This window comes from Mustela nigripes, chromosome 7, assembly GCF_022355385.1.
Source record: "Mustela nigripes isolate SB6536 chromosome 7, MUSNIG.SB6536, whole genome shotgun sequence".
NCBI classification, from domain to species: Eukaryota; Metazoa; Chordata; class Mammalia; order Carnivora; family Mustelidae; genus Mustela; species Mustela nigripes.
In genome coordinates, this window is record NC_081563.1 from 81583701 (window position 1) to 81607782 (window position 24082).

The 24082-nt window shown below is 43.5% G+C and overlaps 1 protein-coding gene across 3 annotated transcripts in view; it reads left to right on the forward strand.

The window, feature by feature from the left end:
• The window catches only part of NPAS2 (neuronal PAS domain protein 2), a 153228-nt gene that overhangs the window by 63481 nt on the left and 65665 nt on the right, over positions 1–24082 (forward strand). For all 3 annotated transcript variants that reach the window (XM_059406269.1, XM_059406268.1, XM_059406270.1), the window contains exon 2: positions 9824–9877. In XM_059406269.1, coding sequence (XP_059262252.1) covers positions 9846–9877 — 32 coding nt within the window. In that variant the 5' untranslated portion in view covers positions 9824–9845. The remainder of the gene's footprint in view (positions 1–9823; positions 9878–24082) is intronic.

Sequence of the window (24082 nt, forward strand, 5' to 3'; positions counted from 1 at the left end):
TGACTGGGAGGACAGAAGGCACACTCACTATTGACAGTAAATAAGCCCCAGTGGTCTGGTGGGGAGGGATGTGTGTGTTTGGTTATTGCCCCTTTTGATTTTGACACATTCTTGCTTTTCCTACTTTTTTTCTTTTTAATGAACTAAATTCACCGGATTTGGCCAGTACAGTGGAGAGGAATACTAGGATTCTCCAGATAAGTTGGATCCTATAATTCAAACCATTTCTCAGCCAATTTGAAAATGTCATGGTTTCATTTTGTAAAAACAATGGCCTGCAACACAGTAGGCTTATCATAGTCATTTGGAAGAAAATTCAAGATGTTACGGAAGGACCCACTGACCTACCTTGGCTGTACAAAAAGAAAGTAAAAGACCCTGAAGTGCAAGGCTGAGTATTGATTCTTGTGATTCTATCTGGCCCCCAGCCTGTATTTGTAAATAAAGTTTTATGGGAACACAACGACGCCTACTCATTTACATATTGTCTACAGCTGCTTTTGCACTACAACGGCAGAGTTGAGTAGTTGCAGCAGAGACTCTATGGTCTGCATCTAAACTATGTCCTAGGTAGCCCTTTGCAGAAAAGCATTGCCAACCTTTGCTTTAGAATAACATACTCTACATGTATATTGCACATCACCTTCTCTGGAGACCCAGGAATGAGCTTTTCATCCCTACGGGGGTCTCTGTCTCCTGAATGAATCATTAACCTCCCACCTCCCTGCTGACATACTGTGGGACCGAGGGCAGATACGCTATGCGAAAGCAGTCATGCTGCCATTTGTTGGCTCCTGTTCACCCAGGGCCAAACTTCCAATCCATTGTATAGCAGTAGGAGGCTAGGAGAAAGAATGTTCCAGAACCCGTAAGGTAGAAACTTCACCTAGGTAATGAAAATGTCATATGCCGACCTCACTTTTGTTCTTCCGTTCAATTAAGGTCCATAGCTCTTTCTTGAGCACATCCTCAGTGATAAACACATCTTGTGTTTATTCCATTCCCTTCTCTCCCTCCCTCCCAGCCTGACAATGACCAATCTCTGCTGAGTGGGCAGGCCCACCACTCCAGGCAGTGTGTGAGCATGTATGTCTGTCTTTCTGCCATGCTCCCTCCCCTTCCTGCACACACACTTTTCAACCCCGACTGGTAGACAGGAACAATAATCCTGCCCTGTTCAAAGGTGTTTTATAGGCTTAAGGACCAGTTTCTACTGCTTGCTATTTAGCTTGTTATAGTTACTGATATTGTGATCAATAGTAGCTAGAAATTTTTGAGGATTTATATGTGCCTGAGTCCTGTGCTGGGGGTTTCCCACCAATTCTCTTATCTTTTTCTTGGCACCGGGCAACAAAGGAGGCCCTGCCGTATCCCCACATCACCGGAGAGGCACGAGGGCTGGCAGCACACCTCCTTGCCCAAGGTCCTACCGAGCTACTGAAGGGCAGAAGCAGGGTCTCAGCTTGGACCTGGCGACTCCAGCCCACCACGCCTTTTCTTCTTCCCAGAGGTGGATGCCAGCCTCAGAGCTCAGAGACCCAGTGTGTCCTGCTAGCTCTGCCTCCTGTCTCAGCAGTTAGGGGAAAGAGCCCAGTTGGTGCTCACTGGTCTTGCTGGCTTAGATTCCGCCACTGGGCTACTTCCTGGGCCGAGCCCAAGGGGCTTTTCCCACCCCATCCTGCTTGGCGCTCTCCACCACTCTGCTTGCTGGCAGCCATACGTGGTCTCTGGAGGTGTGGCAGGAGCGCCCATCTGTGGGTGCCTCACGGCTGGTAACATACTCTTCCCACCCATACATTCCTTTCTTTCTCTGGGCAGGAGTACCTCTTGGTTCACCCTGCAGGGACCTTGCTGCTGTGCACAGAGCATGTTCATTGAAATTTAAGGCCAGTCAGAAGAAAGATGATCCTGGAGTCTCCTGCCTTAGCAGGGCCTCAGGCCCTCAGTGGGACCATGATGGGGGGAGGGCGTGGGATGGGCGGGCATGGGATGTTTGGGCATGGGGTGGACAGGCCTCACCTTGAGGCCTGGCTGCAAGCATCCCACTGGCCCTTTTCTGTACCCATGCATGCAGACCTACTTCTCATGCACGACTCACACCATCGCTGTCTGGTCAGTGTCAGCTTCACTTTAGGATGAGGGAAACAGAAACTCAGAAGTTTAAGGGACTTGCTCAAGGTCATAGAGTAAGTGGGTTGGAATTGAAGTTTAAATCAGCCTGCCTGGGAAGTCAGAAGCCGGAGCACGCACAGTGGGTGGTGGTAACGTGCCCGAGTCCCCTTAGAGAAGGCACAGCCCAGGATGGCTTCTGCTCACAGGCCCTGTGTCCATGAGCAGGTCCCTCAGAAGGGTGGTGCTTCCTGATTTGTAAGGGGAGGCCATCAGAGCCAGCCGGCTCTACCCATAGAACCAGATGGAGATAAAATGAGATTAGAGTTTTTCAGAACTTTGCCCTGGCAGAGGGTCAATGAGGAAGCCTTGGGCCCCTCCTACAGAATGTGAAGGGGCTTTTGCCTTTAGTTAATCGCTCCTGCACACACAGCAGTTTTTGTTTTAATTTGTGGTCTTCAGGACATGGTTGTGCCTTTAAATGTACTTTGTGAGTACTGTTATTCTGGACTCACCATGGTCATTGAGAGGTTTGTGGAAGTCGGGGCTGGGCAGTCACACCAGAATTCAGATGGGGTGTGGCTCTGGCTCTGTCTGACCTGCCTTTCTTCCCCCTGCCTGCCTGTCCCTCTCTCTCCTTCATGCCTCAGATACTTACACTGAGCACTCAGTATGGGTAAGGAGTAGGGCTGGACATGATGGTATGTGTGAAGACAGGTTATGCCTCGTTCTTGACATCAAAGAAGATGACCTGATTTTGAGTGTTGGCTGTGGGCCAGGCTTGTGCTGGGTACTTTCATATGTACAAACTTAATTTGTTCTAGAATTGCAGCTGTCCTCTGAGGGAGCTACCCCTCGCCTCTCTGATCAAAACCTCAAGGGCCTTCCCGTTCACGCAGAACGAAAACCAACCTTTGTCCAGTATGGAGGTCCATGGCTCACTTCCCTCAGGTCATAGCTCAAACGTGGTCTCTCTCTTTTTTTTTTTTTTTTTTAAGGATTTTATTTATTTATTTGAGAGGCAGAGATCACAAGTAGGCAGAGAGGCAGGCAGAGAGAAAGGAACGGAAGCAGGGTCCCTGCTGAGCAGAGAGCCTGATGTGGGGCTCAATCCCAGGACCCTGAGATCATGACCTGAGCTGAAGGCAGAGGCTTTAACCCACTGAGCCACCCAGGCACCCCTCAAACATGGTCTTAGTGGGACTTATGTGAGTCCCTAAAACACCAGAGCAGGACTCGAGCTTACTACGGTAACCCCAACCCCCAACCCTGCATCGTGTCTCCTTTATTTTTCTCCACAGAAGCAGTGGACTTATTTACTTATTTATTTGCTTGTGGCTTGCCCCCATCGCCCTCTACCTGCCCCCACCCTCTAAGAGCCATGACAGCAGGGGCTTTGCAGGTTGCTGGCACTCAGGGACTACCTGTTGAATCACCAAACATCACGTTAGTGCCTCATTGAATACACCCCATTACCTCTTCACAGAGAGAAGCCGTGTGCAGAAACCAGAGGGCTCAACATGGTTCAGCTTCAGTTTTTCCCAAATTAGATTCTACACAATCTAGATTCAACACAATCCCAATCAAGGTTGCAGCAGCCATTTTTATAGAAATTGACAATGTAAATTCTAAAAATTTGCAAGGAAATGCAAAGACCTAGAATAGCTAAGAATCTTAAATAAGAAGCACAAAATTGGAAAGCTCACACTACATTTCTACCAAGAATCCCTATAAAGCCAGAGGAGTTAAGATCGCGTAGAACTGTCTTAAAGATAGACAAATACAAGATGCCACAGAGTTGGGAAACAGAGCAAGCTTCCCTAAATAGCAGGTTAGCTGTCTTCAAATCATGTGCTCAGAATGTTTCCAGGTGAAGTGCCTCTCAGTTAAAAGCTGTGGGCTCAATTGTCCATCTGATCCAAGTTCAATGATTATGTATAAAATCTAAAAACAGAGAAGATGTTATATTCATTGTATTTTTTTGAGACTGAAAATTGGATCTACCACTTCAAATTAAGCAATTCTGTATCTGGAAAAGGGGTATTTGAAAGTTGAAGAAAAATGTTGCACATACTATGTGTAAATGTCACTAACGTGCAGTTTAGAGATAAGTTTAGCACAACCTCAGGCAGGCGGTTACAATATCACAGAGATAGTTTTGTTAATACTCTTGGTACGATGTGATAAGAATGGCTCTTTACCACTGTGGGCTTCCTCCTAAAAGCCTATATGCCTAGTCTGACCATGAAAAAAACATCAACAAACCCAAACTGAGGGATGTTCTACAGATAGTCCCCCAAATTGTCAAGGTCATCCAAAACAAGGAAAATGTGAGAATATATCACGTCTACACGATGCCTAAGGAGACACAATAACTAAGTGTAATGTGGTGTCCTAGATGAGATCTTAGGACAGGAAAAGGACATTAGGTAAAAACTAAGAAAATATTAATAAAATATGGACTTTATTTAACAATAGTCTTTCAATGACGGTTCTTTAATTGTGACAAGTGTGCCATACTAATGTAAGGTGTTGATAATAAGGGATACTGGATGCAGGTATGTAGGAACTGTCTGTAATGCCTTTGCATTTTCTGAGAAGGTGAAAGAGTTCTAAAAAACAAAGTTAATTTTTAAAAATGTTTATCCTGTGTGTCTGTGTGCAACTGAAACCCTGTAGATAGATAAACCTGAATAGATTCTGTAAATATACATATAGGATCATATGAGACATTTGACCAAAATGCCACTGCAGTTCAATAGGGAAAGAAATGTCTTTTCGATAAATGATCCTAGAGTAACTGAATGTCCAGATTGGAGAGGAAAAAATTTTAATTTGTAATGGATTATAAATCTTAATGCAAAAGCTAAAATGATAAAGCTTCTAGAAGAAAACAGGATAATTCTTCATGACACTGAAGTGGCAAAGATTTCTGAGAACACAAAAATCACTGACTATGAAAATAAAAATTTATGAACTGGACTTTATCAAATTTAAAAAGTCACCATCAAGAACATTAAGAGGCCCGCCACAGACTGGGAGAAAATGTTCACAAATTGATATCTAGATCAGGTAGAGTCCTGTATGTGGAAGAGAGAAACTTCTACAGATCGGTACAAGGAAGACAAACAGCCCAATTTTTAAGAAGAAAGAAGAAACAGGCAAGAAAACTTGAAAAGACACCTCGCAGGGTGCCTGGGTGGCTCAGTGGTTAAAGCCTCTGCCTTCAGCTCAGGTCATGATCTCAGGGTCCTGGGATTGAGCCCCACATCAGGCTCTCTGCTCAGCAGGGACCCTGCTTCCGTTCCTTTCTCTCTGCCTGCCTCTCTGCCTACTTGTGATCTCTGCCTCTCAAATAAATAAATAAAATCTTTAAAAAAAGAAAAAAAGAAAAGATACCTTGCAAAAGAAGCTTTCTCAGTGGTCAATAAGCACATGAAAAGATACTCATTACCATCAATCTCAAGGGAAATGCAAATTCAAATCCCAGTGAGCTCCCACAACACACCCACTAGAATGACCAAAAGCAAGAAACCATTACCAAGTGTTGGCAAGAATGAGCCACTGGAACTTTTACATGCGCCTGGTGCAAACATAAAATTGTAGGTTCACTTTGGAAAACAGTTGGCACTTTTTAATAAACTAAGCATGCAGCTATGCTATGATATAATAGTTACACTCTGAGATATAAACACCCAAGAGAACAAGCACTTGAGACTGAAGTGTAACTTATACTGGTGATGTTAATTTTGACCCTAGGGCAGGTGGTGTCTGCCAACCTTCTCCACTTACAAAGTTGCCCTTCTCCTTTGTAATTAATAGATATATCGAGGGAGATACTTTAAACTATGCAGATATCCTGTCCTCATAAACTTTTGCGTATTAATTTCAGCATCCATCAATGGAGCTTGCCTGCAACAGTTATTACTACACAGTACTGGAAGTGATTTTCTGTTTCCTATATTCCTTCAATATTTATGAATTGGAGTTCTTCTGTAAAGGAGATCAGCCCCCCCCCCGTGCCCCTTTATTTATTTGTTTAAGTATTTGTATCAGTATGGACTCATGAATAGTTTCTTCTTTGGGTTACAATCTATCATTACTGATTTTGTGGCTTAAATAGTTCCAAAGATCTTCTCTGCTAAGCTCTCTTTCCTCAGCCTCTCATCATTATCATGTTATTATTTCTTGAGTGTTTAGTTCCTAGAGGCAGGTGCCTATCCTTCAAATGTGGAGAAATGTAAATGTTTTGAAAGACTCCAAATAGTTTGTGTTCTAGAAAATCCAAGAAACCCAGAACTGAAAGAGCCTCTTAGGAACGAACATTACTGGCATGCTGGGTATCCTTCCTGTCCCCCTCCAAGCCTCTCCACCCTTCTCTCTGCACCCAGGGTTCTTCCACACTGACGACGTCATGGGCCCCTGCCTGATCCTTCTGGGTGGTGTAGCCAATAGGAGACACCAGCGGGAGATGGGACAGGTGGAAAGGGAGGTGAGGTATTCATTCCCTTGACTTCTCTCTTAATGAAAAGGTTTCTTCAGGCTGGCTGCATCCTTCCACCAAAAGCCCCCTCCCCTATACAACACACTCCTTCCAGGTCTGGGAACCTATTTCCCTCTGGTCCCTTCACCCTGCGAGGTGTTAACAGCTTGTCTGATACCAATCCTAGGTAACCATGCCATCCCTCTTGGCTCCCCTAGACCCCACCCACACCTTTGTAACAAAGTCTCATTTCCTTTTGGGATTTTGACCAATAGATCTCATAAATGTCTAAGGCACTTAGAACATGTGGTTGTCCTGAGTAAAGATTCTGTAGCTTCCCTCCATTGTCCACTCTGGGGGTTGATCACATCAACAGTTATTTTCCCAGACCCAGACAGAATCTTCTCTGCCCTCATTTAAGCTCCTTTTTCTCTTCCTTGGCTGTGTGGCTGTAAAAAAAAAAAAAAAAAAAAAAAATCACTGCTCAAAATCCTCATTGCAAACTACGCAATTGAGAAGAGTGGTTGCCGCCCCTTAAACTTCTCAGCTGTTCTTTTAACTAGAGTTCGCAGAAAAAAATTTGTCTTTTGGCGCCCCCTCTCTCCTGTGTCCCTTTGGGCCCTGTCTAGCTCCTCTACATCCTGAAATAAGAGGCTGGCTCAAAAATACAGAGGTGGGGAGTACAGCCGTGTTCATAGAGGCACCACTTGTGATAATCAGAAGGTGGAGGCCGCTCGGTGTGTGTGGATGGATGACTGGGTAAATAAATGTGATAGAAGCACAGTGGACTATTATTCAGCCTTAAAAAGGAAGAAAATCCCCATAGACGCTATGACATGATAAATCTTAAGGACATTATGCTAACATTGAAATAAGTTTGCCACAGAAGGAAAAATACTGAATAACTCCAGTTATAGGAGGGGCATGGAGTGGTCAGATGCAGAAAGTAGAGTGGTGGCCGCCCGGCCTGGGGGAATGGGGAGTTAGTGATTGAAGGACACAGAGTTGCAGTTTTGCAAGATGAAAGGGTTTCTAGAGCCAGTGGTGATGGTTTCACAACATTGTGAATGCACTTAACCCCTGAACTGTCCACTTAAAAGTGACACATTTTATGTAATGTGTATTTCACTGAAGTTCCTTTAGTATAAAAAAATAACAACAGAAAACAACCATGGAGGGGCCTCTGGGTGGCTCAATAGGTTAAACGTCAGCCTTGCCTTTGGGCTCAGGTCATGATCTCAGACTCTTGGAATGAGGCTCCCTGGTCAGCAGAGTGTCTGCCTCTCTCTCTCCCTCTGCCCCTCGCCCACCTCTCATGCTTGCTTTCTCTCTCTCTCTCTCTCTCTAATAAAGGGAGGTTATGGGAGACAACAGGCTCAGTAGGCGTGGAGCTCCCATGGCCGGTGCCCCCAGAGAACTTGGCTTACATCACCTCTCTTCACACAGGTGCAGTTGAGCAGAATAGTGTAGACAGGGGTCACATGAGAAGAATCAGGCAAGGAAACGGGAGGGACAAGGAAGAAGTGAAATAGGTGCAGGTCATCAAGGCTTCATGGATTCAGGAAATGTTTAAGGACCAACAAATATAAAACAGAGAAGATGGGGTTGACAAAGAACAGCTATTAGTCACTTGTAAATTTTCACTAATGTCTAAGCAATCCCAGTAATCATGGTAACCCCATGATTCCAGAACCTCAGGAAATCAGGGTGAAGCCCACATCCCTCCCATGAACATGCTCTGTCCCAGGGGGTAGGGGGGACCCTGGTGAAGGACTTGGCTTGGCTGGGTCCTCGCTCATGACCTGGAGACATGTGTAGCCGACACTTTCCTGGGAGCACAGACCTGGCATCACGTTTTTCGTGTCTTAAAACTTTGACCAGATTCCATCTGGAAAACATTAAGCACATGCCCGTTTGCAGATGTGGTAACCCCATTTTAATTATGACACAAGCCTCCACTGTTGAATGGTGTGTCTCACAAAGCTATCCTTAAAACATGGTGGCTGTTGAGTGAATGGAGCGCGTGTGTAAACAGAGCATAAGCTTTGGAACTGCAAAATTCTCCCTCCTCCTCCAGTTCCCACCGGTCCCAGTGCACCCGGTGCACTACCAAACCGAAATCACAAAACCAGATTATCTTAGACAAAGATTCATTTGCCCCATTAAAACGTATTTACCTCTTGAAGTTTCGAGGGTGTTAGTGTATTTGCAAAGTGACGGGTTTTGAGTTCTGAGTTCAGACTGAGAACAGAGGCGTGTGGGCAATGGTGACTCAGCTCTTCCGGGGTCCCCACCCTTATCCCAGTCACTCTGCCTGCTCGGCCACCACAGGCTTCACCTCCATTCCCCTGCAGGCTCTGGCCTCATGGACACCCGGAGAGTGTTTCTGCTCGGAGGGCTGGCTGGAGGAGGCCCACCCCAGACAGGACCCTGGGAAGAGTGTGAATAAAATAAGGAGTCCGAGCCATGGCTCTGAGGCGTAAAGACTCACAGGCCTGCGTGTGGCAGAGGAACCTGGATCTGTAGGGCTTAAGACATCCAGCCAGCTGTCTGGGAGAGTGTAGGCTCTGGGCGGTGAAGTAGCCTCTGATGACTTCGGGCTGCAAGAACATTCCTGGATTGTTACTTAATTTTTTGCATCTGTGCGCCTCGACTGTCTAGGGAAGTATAAATGCCTTAAAGGAAGGATTAGGGCCCTGTTTTTTTCCTGGCTGCATGTAAGAGGGGTTTGTGTATTTGAATGAACAGATCTATAAATGGCATCTGTGCTTTCTTTCCTCTGTCATGGGCACCTTGCAGGTTTAAGATCCGGGATAAATAGATACTTCTTGAGCTGAGTCTAGACAACGGCTGTCAAAGTGTGATTGGGGACTCCTGGGGAGGTCAAAACAACTTTCCTAACAGTAACACATGGTTTGCCTTTTTTACTCTCGTGTATATACAGTGAACATTTCTAGAAGCTCTTTGACTTCTGATAACTGCATGGCTCTGACATTTAATGGAATGAGTGCTTGCATATTTAAAATTTTTCAGTTTGAACCTGCATACACAAGAGCTCTGAGGTGTCCTCAGTCATTGTTCAGAGTGTAGAGGGTTTTGCTGGCACCCAAATTTTGAGAAGCTCTGGGCTCAGACATGTAGGTTAGATAAGAACAAAATGATGACACCCAGATAGACCTGTAAGAAAGGTCTAGAAGCAGAACAATAATCATCTGTTCTTTTTTTTTGCAGGAAAAACTGCATAGAAAATCTAATGGATGAAGATGAGAAAGACAGGGCAAAGAGGTAAGAAGGAGTGGGTTTCATGCCTCGGCCTGTTCCCTGTGTCTGCCAGGCTTCAGGTGTTTGTCCTCGCTCAGCATGGATGAGAACACCGGCAAGACAGGCCGCTGGGGGACAGGCTCTTGGTATCCACTGTCCTTGAAATACTGCAGTGCTCTACTTAAAAAGAAAAAAAAAAAAAAAAGGAAAAGAAAAAGACATGTAGACCAGCTCCCTTGATTTTGTTCCTTATCCTGAAGTTCCTCATTGTCTGGGGCTTGCCAAGTGGTTTATATTTTTCACACGTTTGTGTATGAAGCCTTTCAGAAGCCACTGGTTACCGCTTTCCCAGCACAGACACTGCTCGGTAAGGCAGCCTGGCCAGAGCCAGGCATGTCTGGGTTCAAATCCTGGCCCCACTGTGGGAGCTGCCCGGCTTTGACAATAACAGGGATCGTCCTTCCCACACACTGAGCACGTAGTAATCACCCTCGCGCACTACGTCTTCCATATACCCGGCCCCAGTTTCTTCATCGGCACTTGGAGATCCATCCCATATCTTACGCACTAATGGGGTTGGTCAGAAATCCTAGCTTGGTAGCTGGGGTGTCAGAGCTGTTATAACCCTATCCTTGCTTATTCCTACACTGGGTATTTATTGAACTCCTATTGCGTGTGGAGTCATGGAGTTGATAGTTTGAAGGTAAAGAGCCCTCGAATGTTCTCAATATCACATAGTTCACCCCCAGGGGCAGTTACTATACTAGGCTTCAGAGCAATAAAGATGACCTGAGGAGGACACAGATGAATGGAGGTGGTCAGTAGGTGACAACAGACCATCAGGCTGCAAGTGACAGGCCTGGCAGTAGAGTGTACTCTCCGGGGAAAGCCTTCACTCAGGCCTGAGGACAAGCCTTCTTCCTCCGGTCTCATCTTGCTACTCGCGCCATTGTGTGTGTGTGTGTGTGTGTGTGTGTGTGTGTGTGTGGTGGGTCCTCAGTCCTCTGTGGCAGGCTCTCAGAGAGCTGCAGAGCTGAAATATTTGCCTGCTTCCCTTCACAGAACCAACGGTCTTGTTGTCACTTGAATCCTCCAGCAGCAATGGTGGGCCCTCAGAGGTCCCCTAGTTTGGCATCCACCTTCTATGGCACCTGTTGGGGGGAAAGGGTGGCAGGCATGGGAACAGCAAATCCCTGGCCACTCCAGACCTGCCCGCCGTGAATCACAGGGCACAGGGGGAGTCTGCGTTGCTTGTCAGTTCCCCATGTATTTCCTTACAGAACAATCAGGGAGCCGCAGAAATGGCCAGAGGTATAGGTGAAACGGGGTGGGCCCAGAGCTGAGATGGTTGGAACTGGAAGGTCAGCACTGGCTGTTCACCATACATTTATCTCTGCCAGTTCATGTTTGAAACTTTTCTCAGGGCGCCTGGCTGGTGCGCTTGGTAGAGTGTCTGACTCTCGGTTTCGGCTCAGGTCATGATCTTAGGGTCCTGAGTTGGACCCCATGTTAGACTCTGTGCTCAGGGTGGAGTCTGCTTGAGAGTCTGTCTCCCTCTCCCTCTGCCCCTCCCGCTCATGCTCTTTCTCTCTCTAAAATAAGTAAATAAAATCTCTTTTTAAAAAAAAGGAAAAGAAAATGTTCTCTAACAAAAATCTACATAGACAACAATTCAAGCAACACCTCAGTTTATTCTGAAGTAACACGCCCTCCCTTGGCATGGGGAACAGGGCTCCCCACAGCAGTGCTTCTCAGACCTTAAGCCACAACCTCCAAAGGTCACAGAATCTGTGGGGTCCCAACTAACAAATGGATGAACAGACCATCCCAGAGCAGATGAGCATGGAATCCCCCTGCCCATCGTCATGGGCAGGCTAGCTCCCAGTTCTTTCCTCCGCATGTTTGGCCTCTCGGTCCCCTCGCAGGTAGCCATGAAGTAGGCTCAGAGGTGGACACCAGCCCTGTCCCAGCTCGTGAATTATGACACACCCTCCCCTTTCTCAGCTACCGCCTTCTCACCCACAACATCAGGCAGTCATTTCTGCCCTGCCCTCCTCTAGGCTGATTTTGGGAATCAGCCACAAAATACACAGAGAAGCTCTTGAGTATGTATACACACACATGTGCATGTATGTTAATCGTCACATGTATGTGAAAATGCAGGACACTTTCATATGTTGACAGGGTATTCTTGTTAGCATCATGAAAAGCTCAGCAGCGATGGCCGGTGGTCACGGACTGCTTCCTGGATGCCCTAACCCTTTGATGTTAAGTCCTTTTCTGTGCATTCTCTCACAGCATCTCAACATTCCTTTGAGGCGTGTTTTCCTGTTATGCCCATTCTATGGATGAGGGAACTGAGGCTCAGTACCTGCACATATCCAGGACAGTGAGGCTGCTGGCCAGCCCTCACCTCCTCTTGACCTCAGAGGGGGAACAGGTCTAGAATGTTTGGTAATACTCAGATCCATTTGCCAGAACACCAGAAATAACATAGTATCCCTCATAACACTTGGAAAAAACTGGGACAAAAGGACCACAATCCTAAGATTATCTGCATTTCAAAACCTCTACTTCTAGCAGGCTCTGTACCAGCATGAGAGGCCCTTCCCCTTACCCCACCTGGAGGTCTGATAGGAACAGTTTGCACTCACATGATTTTTTTTTCATGAGATTAGAAATGCTCAGCTTCAGCTCAAAACCCTCATTGTCTCCAGAAAACACGCGCTCTGTTGGGCAAGTTTTCCAAAGCTTTAGGGGATTCCTGGTTTGTTTGGATTGTTTGATCAAGTATTCTAAACCAGGACACAGTTCCGCTTTCTTCTGTGAATTCCCACGCAAATCTGGGGAGTTTTGAGTGCCCATTGTATGTCAGAACTGATTGCTGTTTTTTTCTTTTTTGAGAGGAAAAATGCAAAAACACGGGCCTTGAACTCAAAAAAGGGAACAATTTGATGGAGAGACATTTGGAACCCCTGGATAACGAGGCTCCCAGTGGACCATTTTGTGGTCCAGTCCGTACACCTCCTTTTCTAATTCTGGTGTGACGTAGTTTTGTGGTGTGTGTGTGTGTGTGTCTGTGTGTGTGAGTGTGGTCATCCAGGAAGCAGTGGGCAGGAAGTGCACAGCTTAAAATGAGACAGGCCTGCCTTTGACTCCTGACACTTTTACTTTCTGTCCTCAGATGAGCTACTACACTTCTCTTCACTGCAGTTTCTTCCTTTGTGAAATGGGGCTGATGATAGTAGCAACCTCTTGGTAGGGTTCTGGCAGGAATTAAAGGAACGCTGGAGAGGACACGGTGCTAATAAGGAACACTAAGGTGTCCGGAGCCCTCACTGTGTGCCTGCAGCATTTTGCAGGCGTGACCTCTGTGATCTTCACAGCAACCCCACACCCTCGGTTATTACTGGCCCCATTTTACAGCCAAGAATGCCAAGGCGTGGGATCACACAGCCAGTCAGCGGCAGGCAGGGATTCAAATTCAGACATTATTCCGAGTCCGGGCTCCTAACAACTTCCCATGACAGTCAGTAAATGGAAGCCTTTGGGGTGACCACATGCCCAAGGCAGAGAGTCCCATAGGAATCCTGGCTTTCCAAAGAAAGCCAGTGTCTGTGACTTGGCAGTATTATAAAGTACGGCTTCCCTCATTTCTTGAGAGAACGGAACACTAACCCGAAACTCGTTCGTGTTGGACTCTTCCTTCTGTCCCATATTAAGTGATTAGTTCATCAGCATTCATTAAAGTGACATCATCTCCTACAAAACTACAAAGTTTTGTTTCCATTACTGCGTATGTTTTTGTCGCAGAAGGGAAGATGTGTGGTGAGATTAGAGCCGTCGCTCCCTTTTATTAATAAGAATGAAGAGTGTCAGGCAGAAGGAGCCAATTCTTGGTGTTCTCATTACAGCAAATGCTGGTTTGCACACACAAGCTGAAGTCAGGCAAGAGGGAGATCCAGGGCGGCAACCAAGAAGCCCATACATGCACATTCGCAGAAGCCAGCATTGCAGAAGGAAAAGCCTCAGTTGCTGGGAGGCTGCTCATTTCTCCTGGTTTCCCCAGGGGTGATTTATCCATGTGGACCAATGACTGAGACCATTCAGTCACCCTCCGGTCTGTATTTGTTACCTAAGTAATACACTAAACAAGTGGAAGAAAATGAGGAGGCTATGCAATGTTATCCTGCCCTCAGAGGGCTTCGGGTAAGTCAGAGAGGCATTCTGGAAAACAAGCATAAAGGAAGAGATGTATGCTGCAGGGTCTATGTTGAGCAGAGCTGAGGTGATTATCAGAATTCATAAGCTCTGTTTCTCAGCCAAGCTCTTGCGTGGAGAAGAATATGGTTAAAGGAGGAGACTGGCCTCATTTTATTGTTTCATTGCTCTGGATGTAAATTCTGTAGGTCTGAAAGGAAAGGCTGGTCTGGTCCATGAAGGTTGTAGCCCACTTGGAGAACTCCAAGTGGGAGTTCTCCTGATGCCCCTGGGTGCAGGCTCGGTGCAGAATGAAAAGCCTGGCCCTCTTCACGATGGCTTGATGTTTCCAGCTGGAGCTGATCATGCTAATTTTGCTGGAATTTTCCTTCCTAGGCTCTTGACTGGGGAGTTATGCACATCATCGTAAGTCCCGACACAGGGGGGAAAAATGGCAGGAAGGAATGTTTGAGACTTCCTTTCTGTTTATTTGGTGATTAAGGCAGTAGCAGGCCTTGCAAGAACGTAGATATATCAGGACACACGATTCATTCATATTACCCTGTAATTTCCAGATGAGTGATTCTGTATTCCAAACAAAGGGAACTCATACTCGCAAGCAGAATGCTAATTCTGACTGTGGCCCAGTAAAAAGCAGAATGGAAAAGGGGCCTCCCTCTGTTTGGGGCTCTTGGTTCCTACCCTGGTGGGGTACTTTGTTTGGCTAAGAAGAATTATCAGAAGGAGAATTGTGTGCCTGGTAGGCTTCGAAACTTGGGAAAGCCCTAGCCTAGGGACACCCAGAACCCTCTGGGAGCATCTGAGGCAAAAAGGAATTCACTAAAAGCCCTTTCGATCATTTCAATAAATTTTAAGTTGAAAAAGGATGGTCTGAAGCCCACCATTTTGAACATGCAGCTTTTCTGCAGGAAAAGCTAAATATTCCTTTGAGAATTGCAGTAACAAGTTCCTAAGGCTTGCTCCCGTGAAATTCTCCCTGTGTGACCGTTAAGTAAGAATCACCAGAAAATTAGGCCAGTTTCCCATTTGGGCCTCGACATTTTCTGATAACTCTGGTTAAGAGTAAAGATGTCCCTGTTACATCTCAGAAGAAAAGAATAGCACCAGCTGAGCCCCACAAACTCTTCACCAATCAAAATTCTCCAGAATTCTCCAGGAGATGAGGGCAACACCAGCCTAACCCATCTAGCACCATGTGGGGTGACTTCTATCTTCACACATCCAGGTGACATTCGCTCCTTGAACAGAGCTCCTGAGCTCAGTGGTGTCCCCAGCCCCCACTGTTTGGGGGTGAAGGAGGCTGCCTAGCTCATGGACATGAGTAGGTGTGTACCTGTTCCAAGGACCCAGGCCTGGGCCCAGGGGAGGTCTGCATTGACCTTAAATGGACCTTGCTTTATGACAGAGTTTCCAAGAATGGTAAACACTAATCTGAAGAAATACCCCCCAATATAAGTTTGGGCCATACTGTCTACTTTTTCCTCCCTTTTGAAGAGTGTCAGGGCTCCTTAGCCCATTCAAAATACTAAGATGGCAATTAGCAAATAACCCAAAGTCTGTTCTATTTTAGGTAACTGTGAATTTTAAAAATTATCTAGAAAAAAAAAACAAACCTAGATTAGTAACAACAAAATAAACTTCTCTGGCCATAGTCCTTCTTTTTTCTCTAAATAATTCTTCATGATTTTCCATGGAACACCCTTTGCCCAATACTGTCTTTTATCAACTTTATCCCCATTATTGTTGCACATTTTCTTACATATGAAAAAACACCAAAACAACATTTGAAAAATAGTGAAATGTTTTTAAAAAGTCAACAAAGCTCATTCATAACCATCGCTACTTAGAGAGAGCCACTGTTAATATTCTGACATATTTCCCATCTAGTTTATCTACAGTGCCCTTCAAATTTTAAGAGGAATCCTCTTCTAAAGTCTTTGTTCATGTGGCTGATCAGACCCTAACTGATTCTTCATAGAAGTTAACCTTTCGTGGATACAACTGTCTTAATGTGGAGAACATTGGATCCTTCCTCAACCACTCCCTGTGTTTCAAGTTCCCCCAAAACCTTTTGTGGAGACTTCAAAAGAACTGTAAGACCCAATCCTGATAAGCCTTCACAGACAGGTTCATTTTGCTCGGTTTATAATTCTCGGGTTTGAAAGACCAAGTTTGCATGCTGATCGGTTTCTGTCTCATCCTATAATGTGAAATTAGCCCAGTTTTGATACTCCAGAATTCCTGGTCTAGAAGGATTCTTGGGCATCACCCAGTCGTTGCCTTAGGCATTAACTCTTCCTGCATATCTGTTGTTGTATAACAAGCCTCTCCAAAATGGAAAGATTAGAGTGACAGCATTCATTTGCCCATGGACCTTCAGCTGGAGTGGGGCCTGGCAGGGAATGCTCTTCCCTGTGGTCTCGGCTAGAGCAGCTCAAAGATGCTGGGCTGGAAGAGTTCCCGGGTGGCTTGGTCGGTTGAGCATTCATTCTTGGTTTCTGTTGGGGTTGTGATGGCATGGGTCATGGGATTGAGCCTGCCTCCCCCTGTGTGCTCTGTGGGGTGTCTGCTTAAGATTCTGTTCCTCATCTCCACCCCCCATGCATGCACATATGCACACATCTCTCTATCTCACTAAGATAAATAAATAAATCTTAAAAAAAAAAAAAAAAAAAAAAAAAAGATGGTAAGCTGCAACCACCCAAAGACATGCTTTCTTCCATAGCTAGTGGTTGATGTAGGCTGTCAGCTGGGACTGTGGCTTTCCACGTGGAAGTCGCTTCCTCACAACAGGTGACTGGGTTCCAGGGCATCATGCATGGGCGAGAAAGCCAGAAGGGAGCTATGTGTCCTCTTACTACCTGGCCTTGGAAGTCAAGCATTTCCCTTGTGCTGCATTCTGTTCTCTAGATGCAAGTCACTGAGGTCAGCCAGCCCAACTCAAGGAAGGGAGGTTTAGAACTCATGTTCTGATGGAGAAGGAATTTCAGAAAAATTTTTATAATTCTCTGGTTTAAAATCACCATATCACTGTCCTCACTATTTTATAAAAGGAACCTAAGACCTGTGGAGGTGGGAATGCGTTGCCCACTCTCTCTAGGCTTAAGTGGCAGAACCAGGACAAGAACTCACATTTTCTGGAAATTTGTCTAATGCTCCGTCAGCTAAGCTATACCATCCTGATTCTCTGCTACCCCAACCACTCTTTAACTTCCAATGGTACCTGTAAGTGTGAAACTAATATACTTCATAAATTGCCTTTCGCATTGTCCCCATGGAGACTCTCTGTAGGAAAAAGTCACTCTATATAGAACTGCGTACTTATAGACCTATTGTTATACCTTTTACTCAAAAACCCAGCTGCTCTTGGCAGCACGGGCAACCCACCAGTGCTTCTGTCACCAGTTCTGGCCACTGCCTTCCAACTTTATTGGGTAGCATTTGATTTTTTCAGCTTTTACTCCATTTGGCCAACCACGTGTGATTCAGAGAAGCATCTTGTTTTTCCCTCATCAGTATGTTCTATCTACTCAGTTAACAGAACTAGACTTGTGGGGGCCAGTTTAAAAAGATGGCATCCTTGGGATTAAATTAAACATCAGGAAGGGCTCCTAGTATGGAAGTGTGTCTCGTGTTACAGATACTGTCTCTCTAGATGCTGGAGAGGCTTGAGCAGAAGATGTCCACCAGCCCAACCTGTCTGCACATGAAGTAATAGTAATTTTTTCCTCTTTTCACCAACTTTATCTTTATTCTTGATCTAGTTTACAGATCAGAAGTTCTGATACAATGATTTTTCATTTCTTCCCTTTAGGGAAACCCAGGATTTGGGGTCACATATAAAATGTAACTGCACCACTGTCATGTGCCTTTGTGAATTTAGAGAGAGCTGAGGACACAAACCTATAAGAGCATGTTTACATTCAGCTGCCTGCCCAAATTCCCTATTCTTGCCATGGGGCCTCTCCTAGGAGGATAGGACATGAGCATCTTCCTTCCTGGTCTGTGCCATAAGCGTCTCAAAAGGACCTGCTCCCCACCCAGCTACAGCTATCCTTCTTGAGTGGTTGAGTGTAAAGCCCAGTCTTGCACACTAAATATCCACATCTGTGATCATCCCCTCACCAAGGTGGGGAGAGAAACCTTGAGCATGGTTTATATAGTATGCCTCATGAAACCCCTGCAACAGAAGGACCTTCAAGGTTCCACCTATCGGAGAAATGAAAGAGGGTTGTGTTTGTGTGTGTACATGTGTGTATACATGTGTGTTCCCCTTCCACAATACCTGACCTTGGAACCATGGTCCTCTCCCACCTTCCTTTCCACAGTGCCTCTCCTTCCTTAAGTCCCCTTGATATACCTTAAGCAAGGTAACCTTGTAAGAATGCAGGCTGCTGTGCTAAATCTCACGTAGCTCCTGAACAGCAGGTACAATAACCCTATGGAATTCCAGAGCTCTGGGAGCCTAAACTCCCCAAGTTGCTTCTCCACTTCCTCATATCAGAGAGATCATATGATAGTTGTCTTTCTCTGATTGACTTATTTCGCTAAGCATGATACCCTCTAGTTCCATCCACATCATCGCAAATGGCAAGATTTCACTTTTTTTTTGATGGCTGCATGGTATTCCATAGTATATATATACCACATCCATCTGTTGTGCATCCATCTGTTGATGGACAGCTAGGTTCTTTCCATAGTTGGCTATCGTGGACATTGCTGCTATAAACATTCGGGTGCACGTGCCCCTTCGGACCACTACATTTGTATCTTTAGGGTAAATACCCAGTAGTGCAATTGCTGGGTCATAGGGTAGCTCTATTTTCAACTTTTTGAGGAACCTCCATGCTGTTTTCCAGAGTGGTTGCACCAGCTTGCATTCCCACCAACAGTGTAGGCAGGTTCCCCTTTCTCTGCATTCTTACCAGCATCTTTCATTTCCGGACTTGTTAATTTTAGCCATTCTGACTGGTATGAGGTGGTATCTCATTGTGGTTTTGATTTGTATTTCCCTGATGCTGAGTGATGTGGAGCATTTTTTCATGTGTCTGTTGGCCATCTGGATGTCTTCTTTGCAGAAATGTCTGTTCATGTCCTCTGCCCATTTCATGATTGGATTATTTAAGAACCAGCTTTCTGACTAGAGGAACAAAAAGGGAGCCATGGGAACCAAAAAAAATACTGGGCAGAGATCTGAGAAGAAGTAGCTCAGGGAAATGACCATATAAAGAGGATTATGAGATCTAAGCTCACCACCAAATTGAATATGCATGGGTCTGACCTTAATGTACCATAGCCTTTCAGATCTGAACTGCAGGACAGACCACCACTCAAGATCTAAGACCAGCTACATAGGACAAATCTAAATAACACCATGGATTTCTTATCAGAAACCATGGAAGCCATCTAGAAGTGACACAGTATTTTTTAAAAGTTGAAGGAAAAGAAGGAAAAGAAACATTAGCCCAGATTTCTAGATCCAGTAAAAATATCCATCAGAAATGAAGGTAAGTGAAGACATTTTCAAATGAAAACAAAACAAAACAAAAACAAAAAACAGGGCACCTGGGTGGCTCAGTGGGTTAAGCCTCTGCCTTTGGCTCAGGTCATGGTCTTGGGGTCCTGGGATGAAGTCCTGCATCGGGCACTTTGCACAGCGGGAAGCCTGCTTCCCCCCACTCTCTGCCTGCCTCTCTGCTTACCTGTGATCTCTTGTCTGTCGAATAAATAAAGAAAAAATTTTAATTAAAAAAAAATCACTAAAAGTTTTTTTTTAATCAGTAGACCTGCTCTGAAAGAATTTCTAAGGAAGTTTTTCTAACAGAAAGGAAATGATACCAGATGGAAGCTTGGGATAAGAGATATAGATGAAGAGTAACAGAAATGGTAGATATCTGGCTACATAGAATAGATAGTCTGACATTTGGGAAAAGTAACATAATCTGACATGATTCAGCATATGTAGATATCGTGCATAAGATAACTACAACATAAAGGGAGGGAGGATATAGGGAACTAAATGGAATAAAGTTTCTACATCCTACTTGAAATGGTAAAATAGTTTAAGTTGGCCCTGAAATGATGTTTTTATATTGTAATCCATAGAGTGATTACTAGACACTATACAAGGAACTGTAGTAAATAAAAACATGATAGGCTAAAATGAAATACTTTTTTAAATTAAATAAAATGAAATAAAGAATCCAAAAGATGGCAAGATAAGAAAAATAGAAAACAACAACAAAAAACAATGAAAGTAAAACAAAACAGAAAACGGTAAAATGGTACACCTAAATCCAAACATCTAATCCCATGAACTCTAAGTGATCTAAACATGCCAACTAAAAGAGAGTGTCAGAGTGAATTTCTTTAATGACTTAACCATATGCTGTTCACAAAGTATTTGCTTAAAATATGATGATATAATAGGCTCAAAGTAAAACTGTGGGAAGTGATATACCACACAAACATTAATGAAAAGAAAGCCAGAGTGATTGTATTAATATGAAATATAAAATAAAGTAGATTTCAGAGCAAAAATTTACCAGGAATAAAGAGTGGCATACATAATGATAGTTAGTTTACCAAGAACACATAAAAATTCTGAATGTGTATACACCTAACAACAGAGCTCCAAAATGCTTGAAGCACAGCATAAGGAACTGAAATGTGTCTTTAATATGCTTATCAGTAGTAGAATTAGTAGATAGAAATTCAGCAAGTGTTTAGAAGAACTGAAAAACACCATCAACTAATAGGAACTGCTTGACATTTATAGAACACTCCACTAAACAAAAGCAGGATACACACTCTTTTCAAGTACACATTGAACACTCACTAAATCCTGTTTCACAAAATAAATGTAAAGAAGTCTAGATGAATGAAATTAAGTACAAACAGAAAGATGGCAAGAACAATATCTCTAAAACTTGGAAATTAACAGTATGGCTTCTAAGTAATTCAAAGGTTAGAGAGAAAGTCTCAAGGAATTTTAGAAAATATTTTGAACCGAACAAAAATAAAAATACCACATATTAATACTTGTAGGTTGCAGCTAAAGCAGTGCTTAGAGGAAAATCTATAGCATTAAATTGTTATAGTGGAAAACAGTAAATGTCTCAAATCAGTAACTATGCTTCTACTTTAAGAAACTATAAACAGCAGAGCAAAATAAATTCAAAACAAAAAGAAGAATGAAAATTTTAAGAGCAGAAATCAATAAGATTGAAAAAACAGAAAAATAATAGAGAAAAACCAAAATATGATTTAAAAGAAAACCAATAAGGATGGTAAGTCTTTTGCAAGAATGACCGAAAAATTACCAATAACAGAAATAAAAAAGGAGATATTATTACACACTCTTCAGACATTAAAGGGGCCATAAGGGAATACTATAAAAAAACTGTATACATGTAAAGTTGGCAACTTAGATTAGAGGTAAAACTCCTACAAGGTGAAATGGAAAGCCTAAACTATCCCAAATAAAGAAATTGAATTTGTAGTTAAAAATCTTCTGAAAAAGAAATCTCGGACTCAAACATTAAAAGAAAAATATCACCAATTTTACACAGTCCTTTCCAGTAAGTTAAGAGGAGGAAATACTTCCTAACTTATTTTCTGAGATTCTCATTACCTGGAGTGGGGCGGTGGGGAGTACAAGAAAAGAAAACTACAGACAGATATCCTCATGAACACAAATGTAAAAATCCTCAACAAAACATTAACAAGTATATGTGTGTAATATATACATATATCATACACATATATGTAAAATACAACATGACCAATTAGAGTTTTATCCAGGGAATGACAGGCTGTTCAGTCATTGTCATCCACCAAGTTTTCAGGGTAAAGAAGAAAAACCAAAACCACAGGATCGTTTTCAATGAAGTAGAAAAAGGTTTTGACAGAATTCAACTTGTATTTTTGTTATAAACTCCCAGAACACTAGGAATAGGAGAGAATTTCCTTAACCTGATAAAGGACATTTACATAAAACCTACAGCTGATATACTTACTGGCAAAAGATTGAATGTGTTCCCCTAGGATGGGGAATAAGACAAAGGTGTCTGCTGTCATCACTCCTGTTCAATGTCATACTGCATGTCTTAGCTAAAGCAATAAGACCATAAAAGAAATCAAAGACACATTGATTGGAAAAAAGGAAATAATGCTTCCCTTATTGACAGATGACATGTTTGTATATAGAACATCCCAAGAGACTTAGCAAAACAAATAAACTCCTGTAACTAATAAGTGAATTTAGCAAGATCACAGGATACAAGGTCAACACACAAATGAATCACCTTTCTGTAGGCCCACAGTGAACTATTAGAAACTAATATTAAGAACACATTGCGGCTTATAACCAATCCAAAAGAATGAAATACTTAGGTATGAATTGAATAAGACATATGTGAGTTACCTATGTGAAAATTTCAAAATGCCCATAGTAGAAATCAGAGAGACCTGAATAAATGGAAAGTTGTCTTTGTGTTTATGGCTGGAAGACTCTACAGAAAAAGATACCAAATTTTCCCAAATTGGTCCACAGATTTAAAGCAATTCCATTCAAAATCCCAACAAAACTCTTTGTAGATATACACAACTAATTGTAAAATGTAATGGAAAGACGGAGAAACTAAAATAGTTTTGAAAAATAATTTTGAAAAAGAGGAACAACTTTATCTGATTGGAGGAATCACATTATCTGATTTTAAGACTTATTATAAAGCTGCAGTAATGGAGACAGCATGGTGTTGGTGGAGGAATCGATCCAAACATAGGTCAATGAGATAGAATAGAGAATCGAGAACCCAGAAACTGACCCACAGAAATATGATAAAGTGATTTTTTACAAAGGTTCAAAGGTAACCCCATGTAGAAATGTCTTTTCTTTCATGGAGTTGACAACTGGACAACAACATACAAAACTTCAACCAAAACCTTACATATTATAGGGCCACCTGGGTGGCTCAGTGGGTTAAAGCCTCTGCCTTCAGCTCAGGTCATGATCCCAGAGTCCTGGGATCGAGCCCTGCATCAGGCTCTCTGCTCAGTGGGGAGCCTGCTTCCTCCTCTCTCTCTGCCTACTTGTGATCTCTGTCTGTCAAATAAATAAATAAAAATCTTAAAAAAAAATAAAAACCTTACATATTATAAAAATAATGAGCTCCAAGTGGATCGTGACACGAGAACTGTGTAGAGCTCCAGGAGGAGCATCTCTATGGAGATCTCTATGGTCTCTACAGGAGCCTGCGGCTGGGCAGAGGGTGCCCAGACCTGATATCAAAACACAATCCACAAAAGAAATAAATTGTGAAATTGAACTTCATCAAAATGAGAAACTTTGACTCTGTGAAAGACACCATTAAGGGAATAAAAAGGCAAGCTGTGAGAAACTAGTGACAAATCGTATGTCGGCGTCAGAATATGTAAAGGATGCCCAGCCCTCAACAGTAAGGAGATAAAAAGCCCAATTTAGAAATGGGCAAAAGACCTGAGCAGATGCGTCACCAAAGAAGATATACAGATGGCCAAAAAAAAGAGAACATCATTAGCCATTAGATAAATGCAAATTTAAGCCCCAGTGAGATAATACTGCATATCTTTTAGATTAGCTAAATTACAAGTACTGACAATATTAACTCCCCTTGAGGATGTAGAACATCTGGATCCCTCCTACGTGGCTGGTGAGGAGGTAGTAAAGCCACAGTGGGAAACAACTTGGAAGCTTCTTATGAAATTAAATGTACATTTTCCATAGGACCCAGATTACTCTTCAGAGAGCTGAAAACTTGTGTCCACACCCCCCCCCAAAAAAACCCTGTACACAAATGTATACAGCAGCTCTAGTCATAACCACCAAAAAAATGGGAAATAACCTGAATTTCCTTCACAGATAAATGGATAGACCAGCTGTGGGACATCCATATGATAGAAAACCGGTGCTCAGCACTAAGAAGGGGCAAGGTGCTGATAGGCATAGTAATCTGAATGAATCCCAAA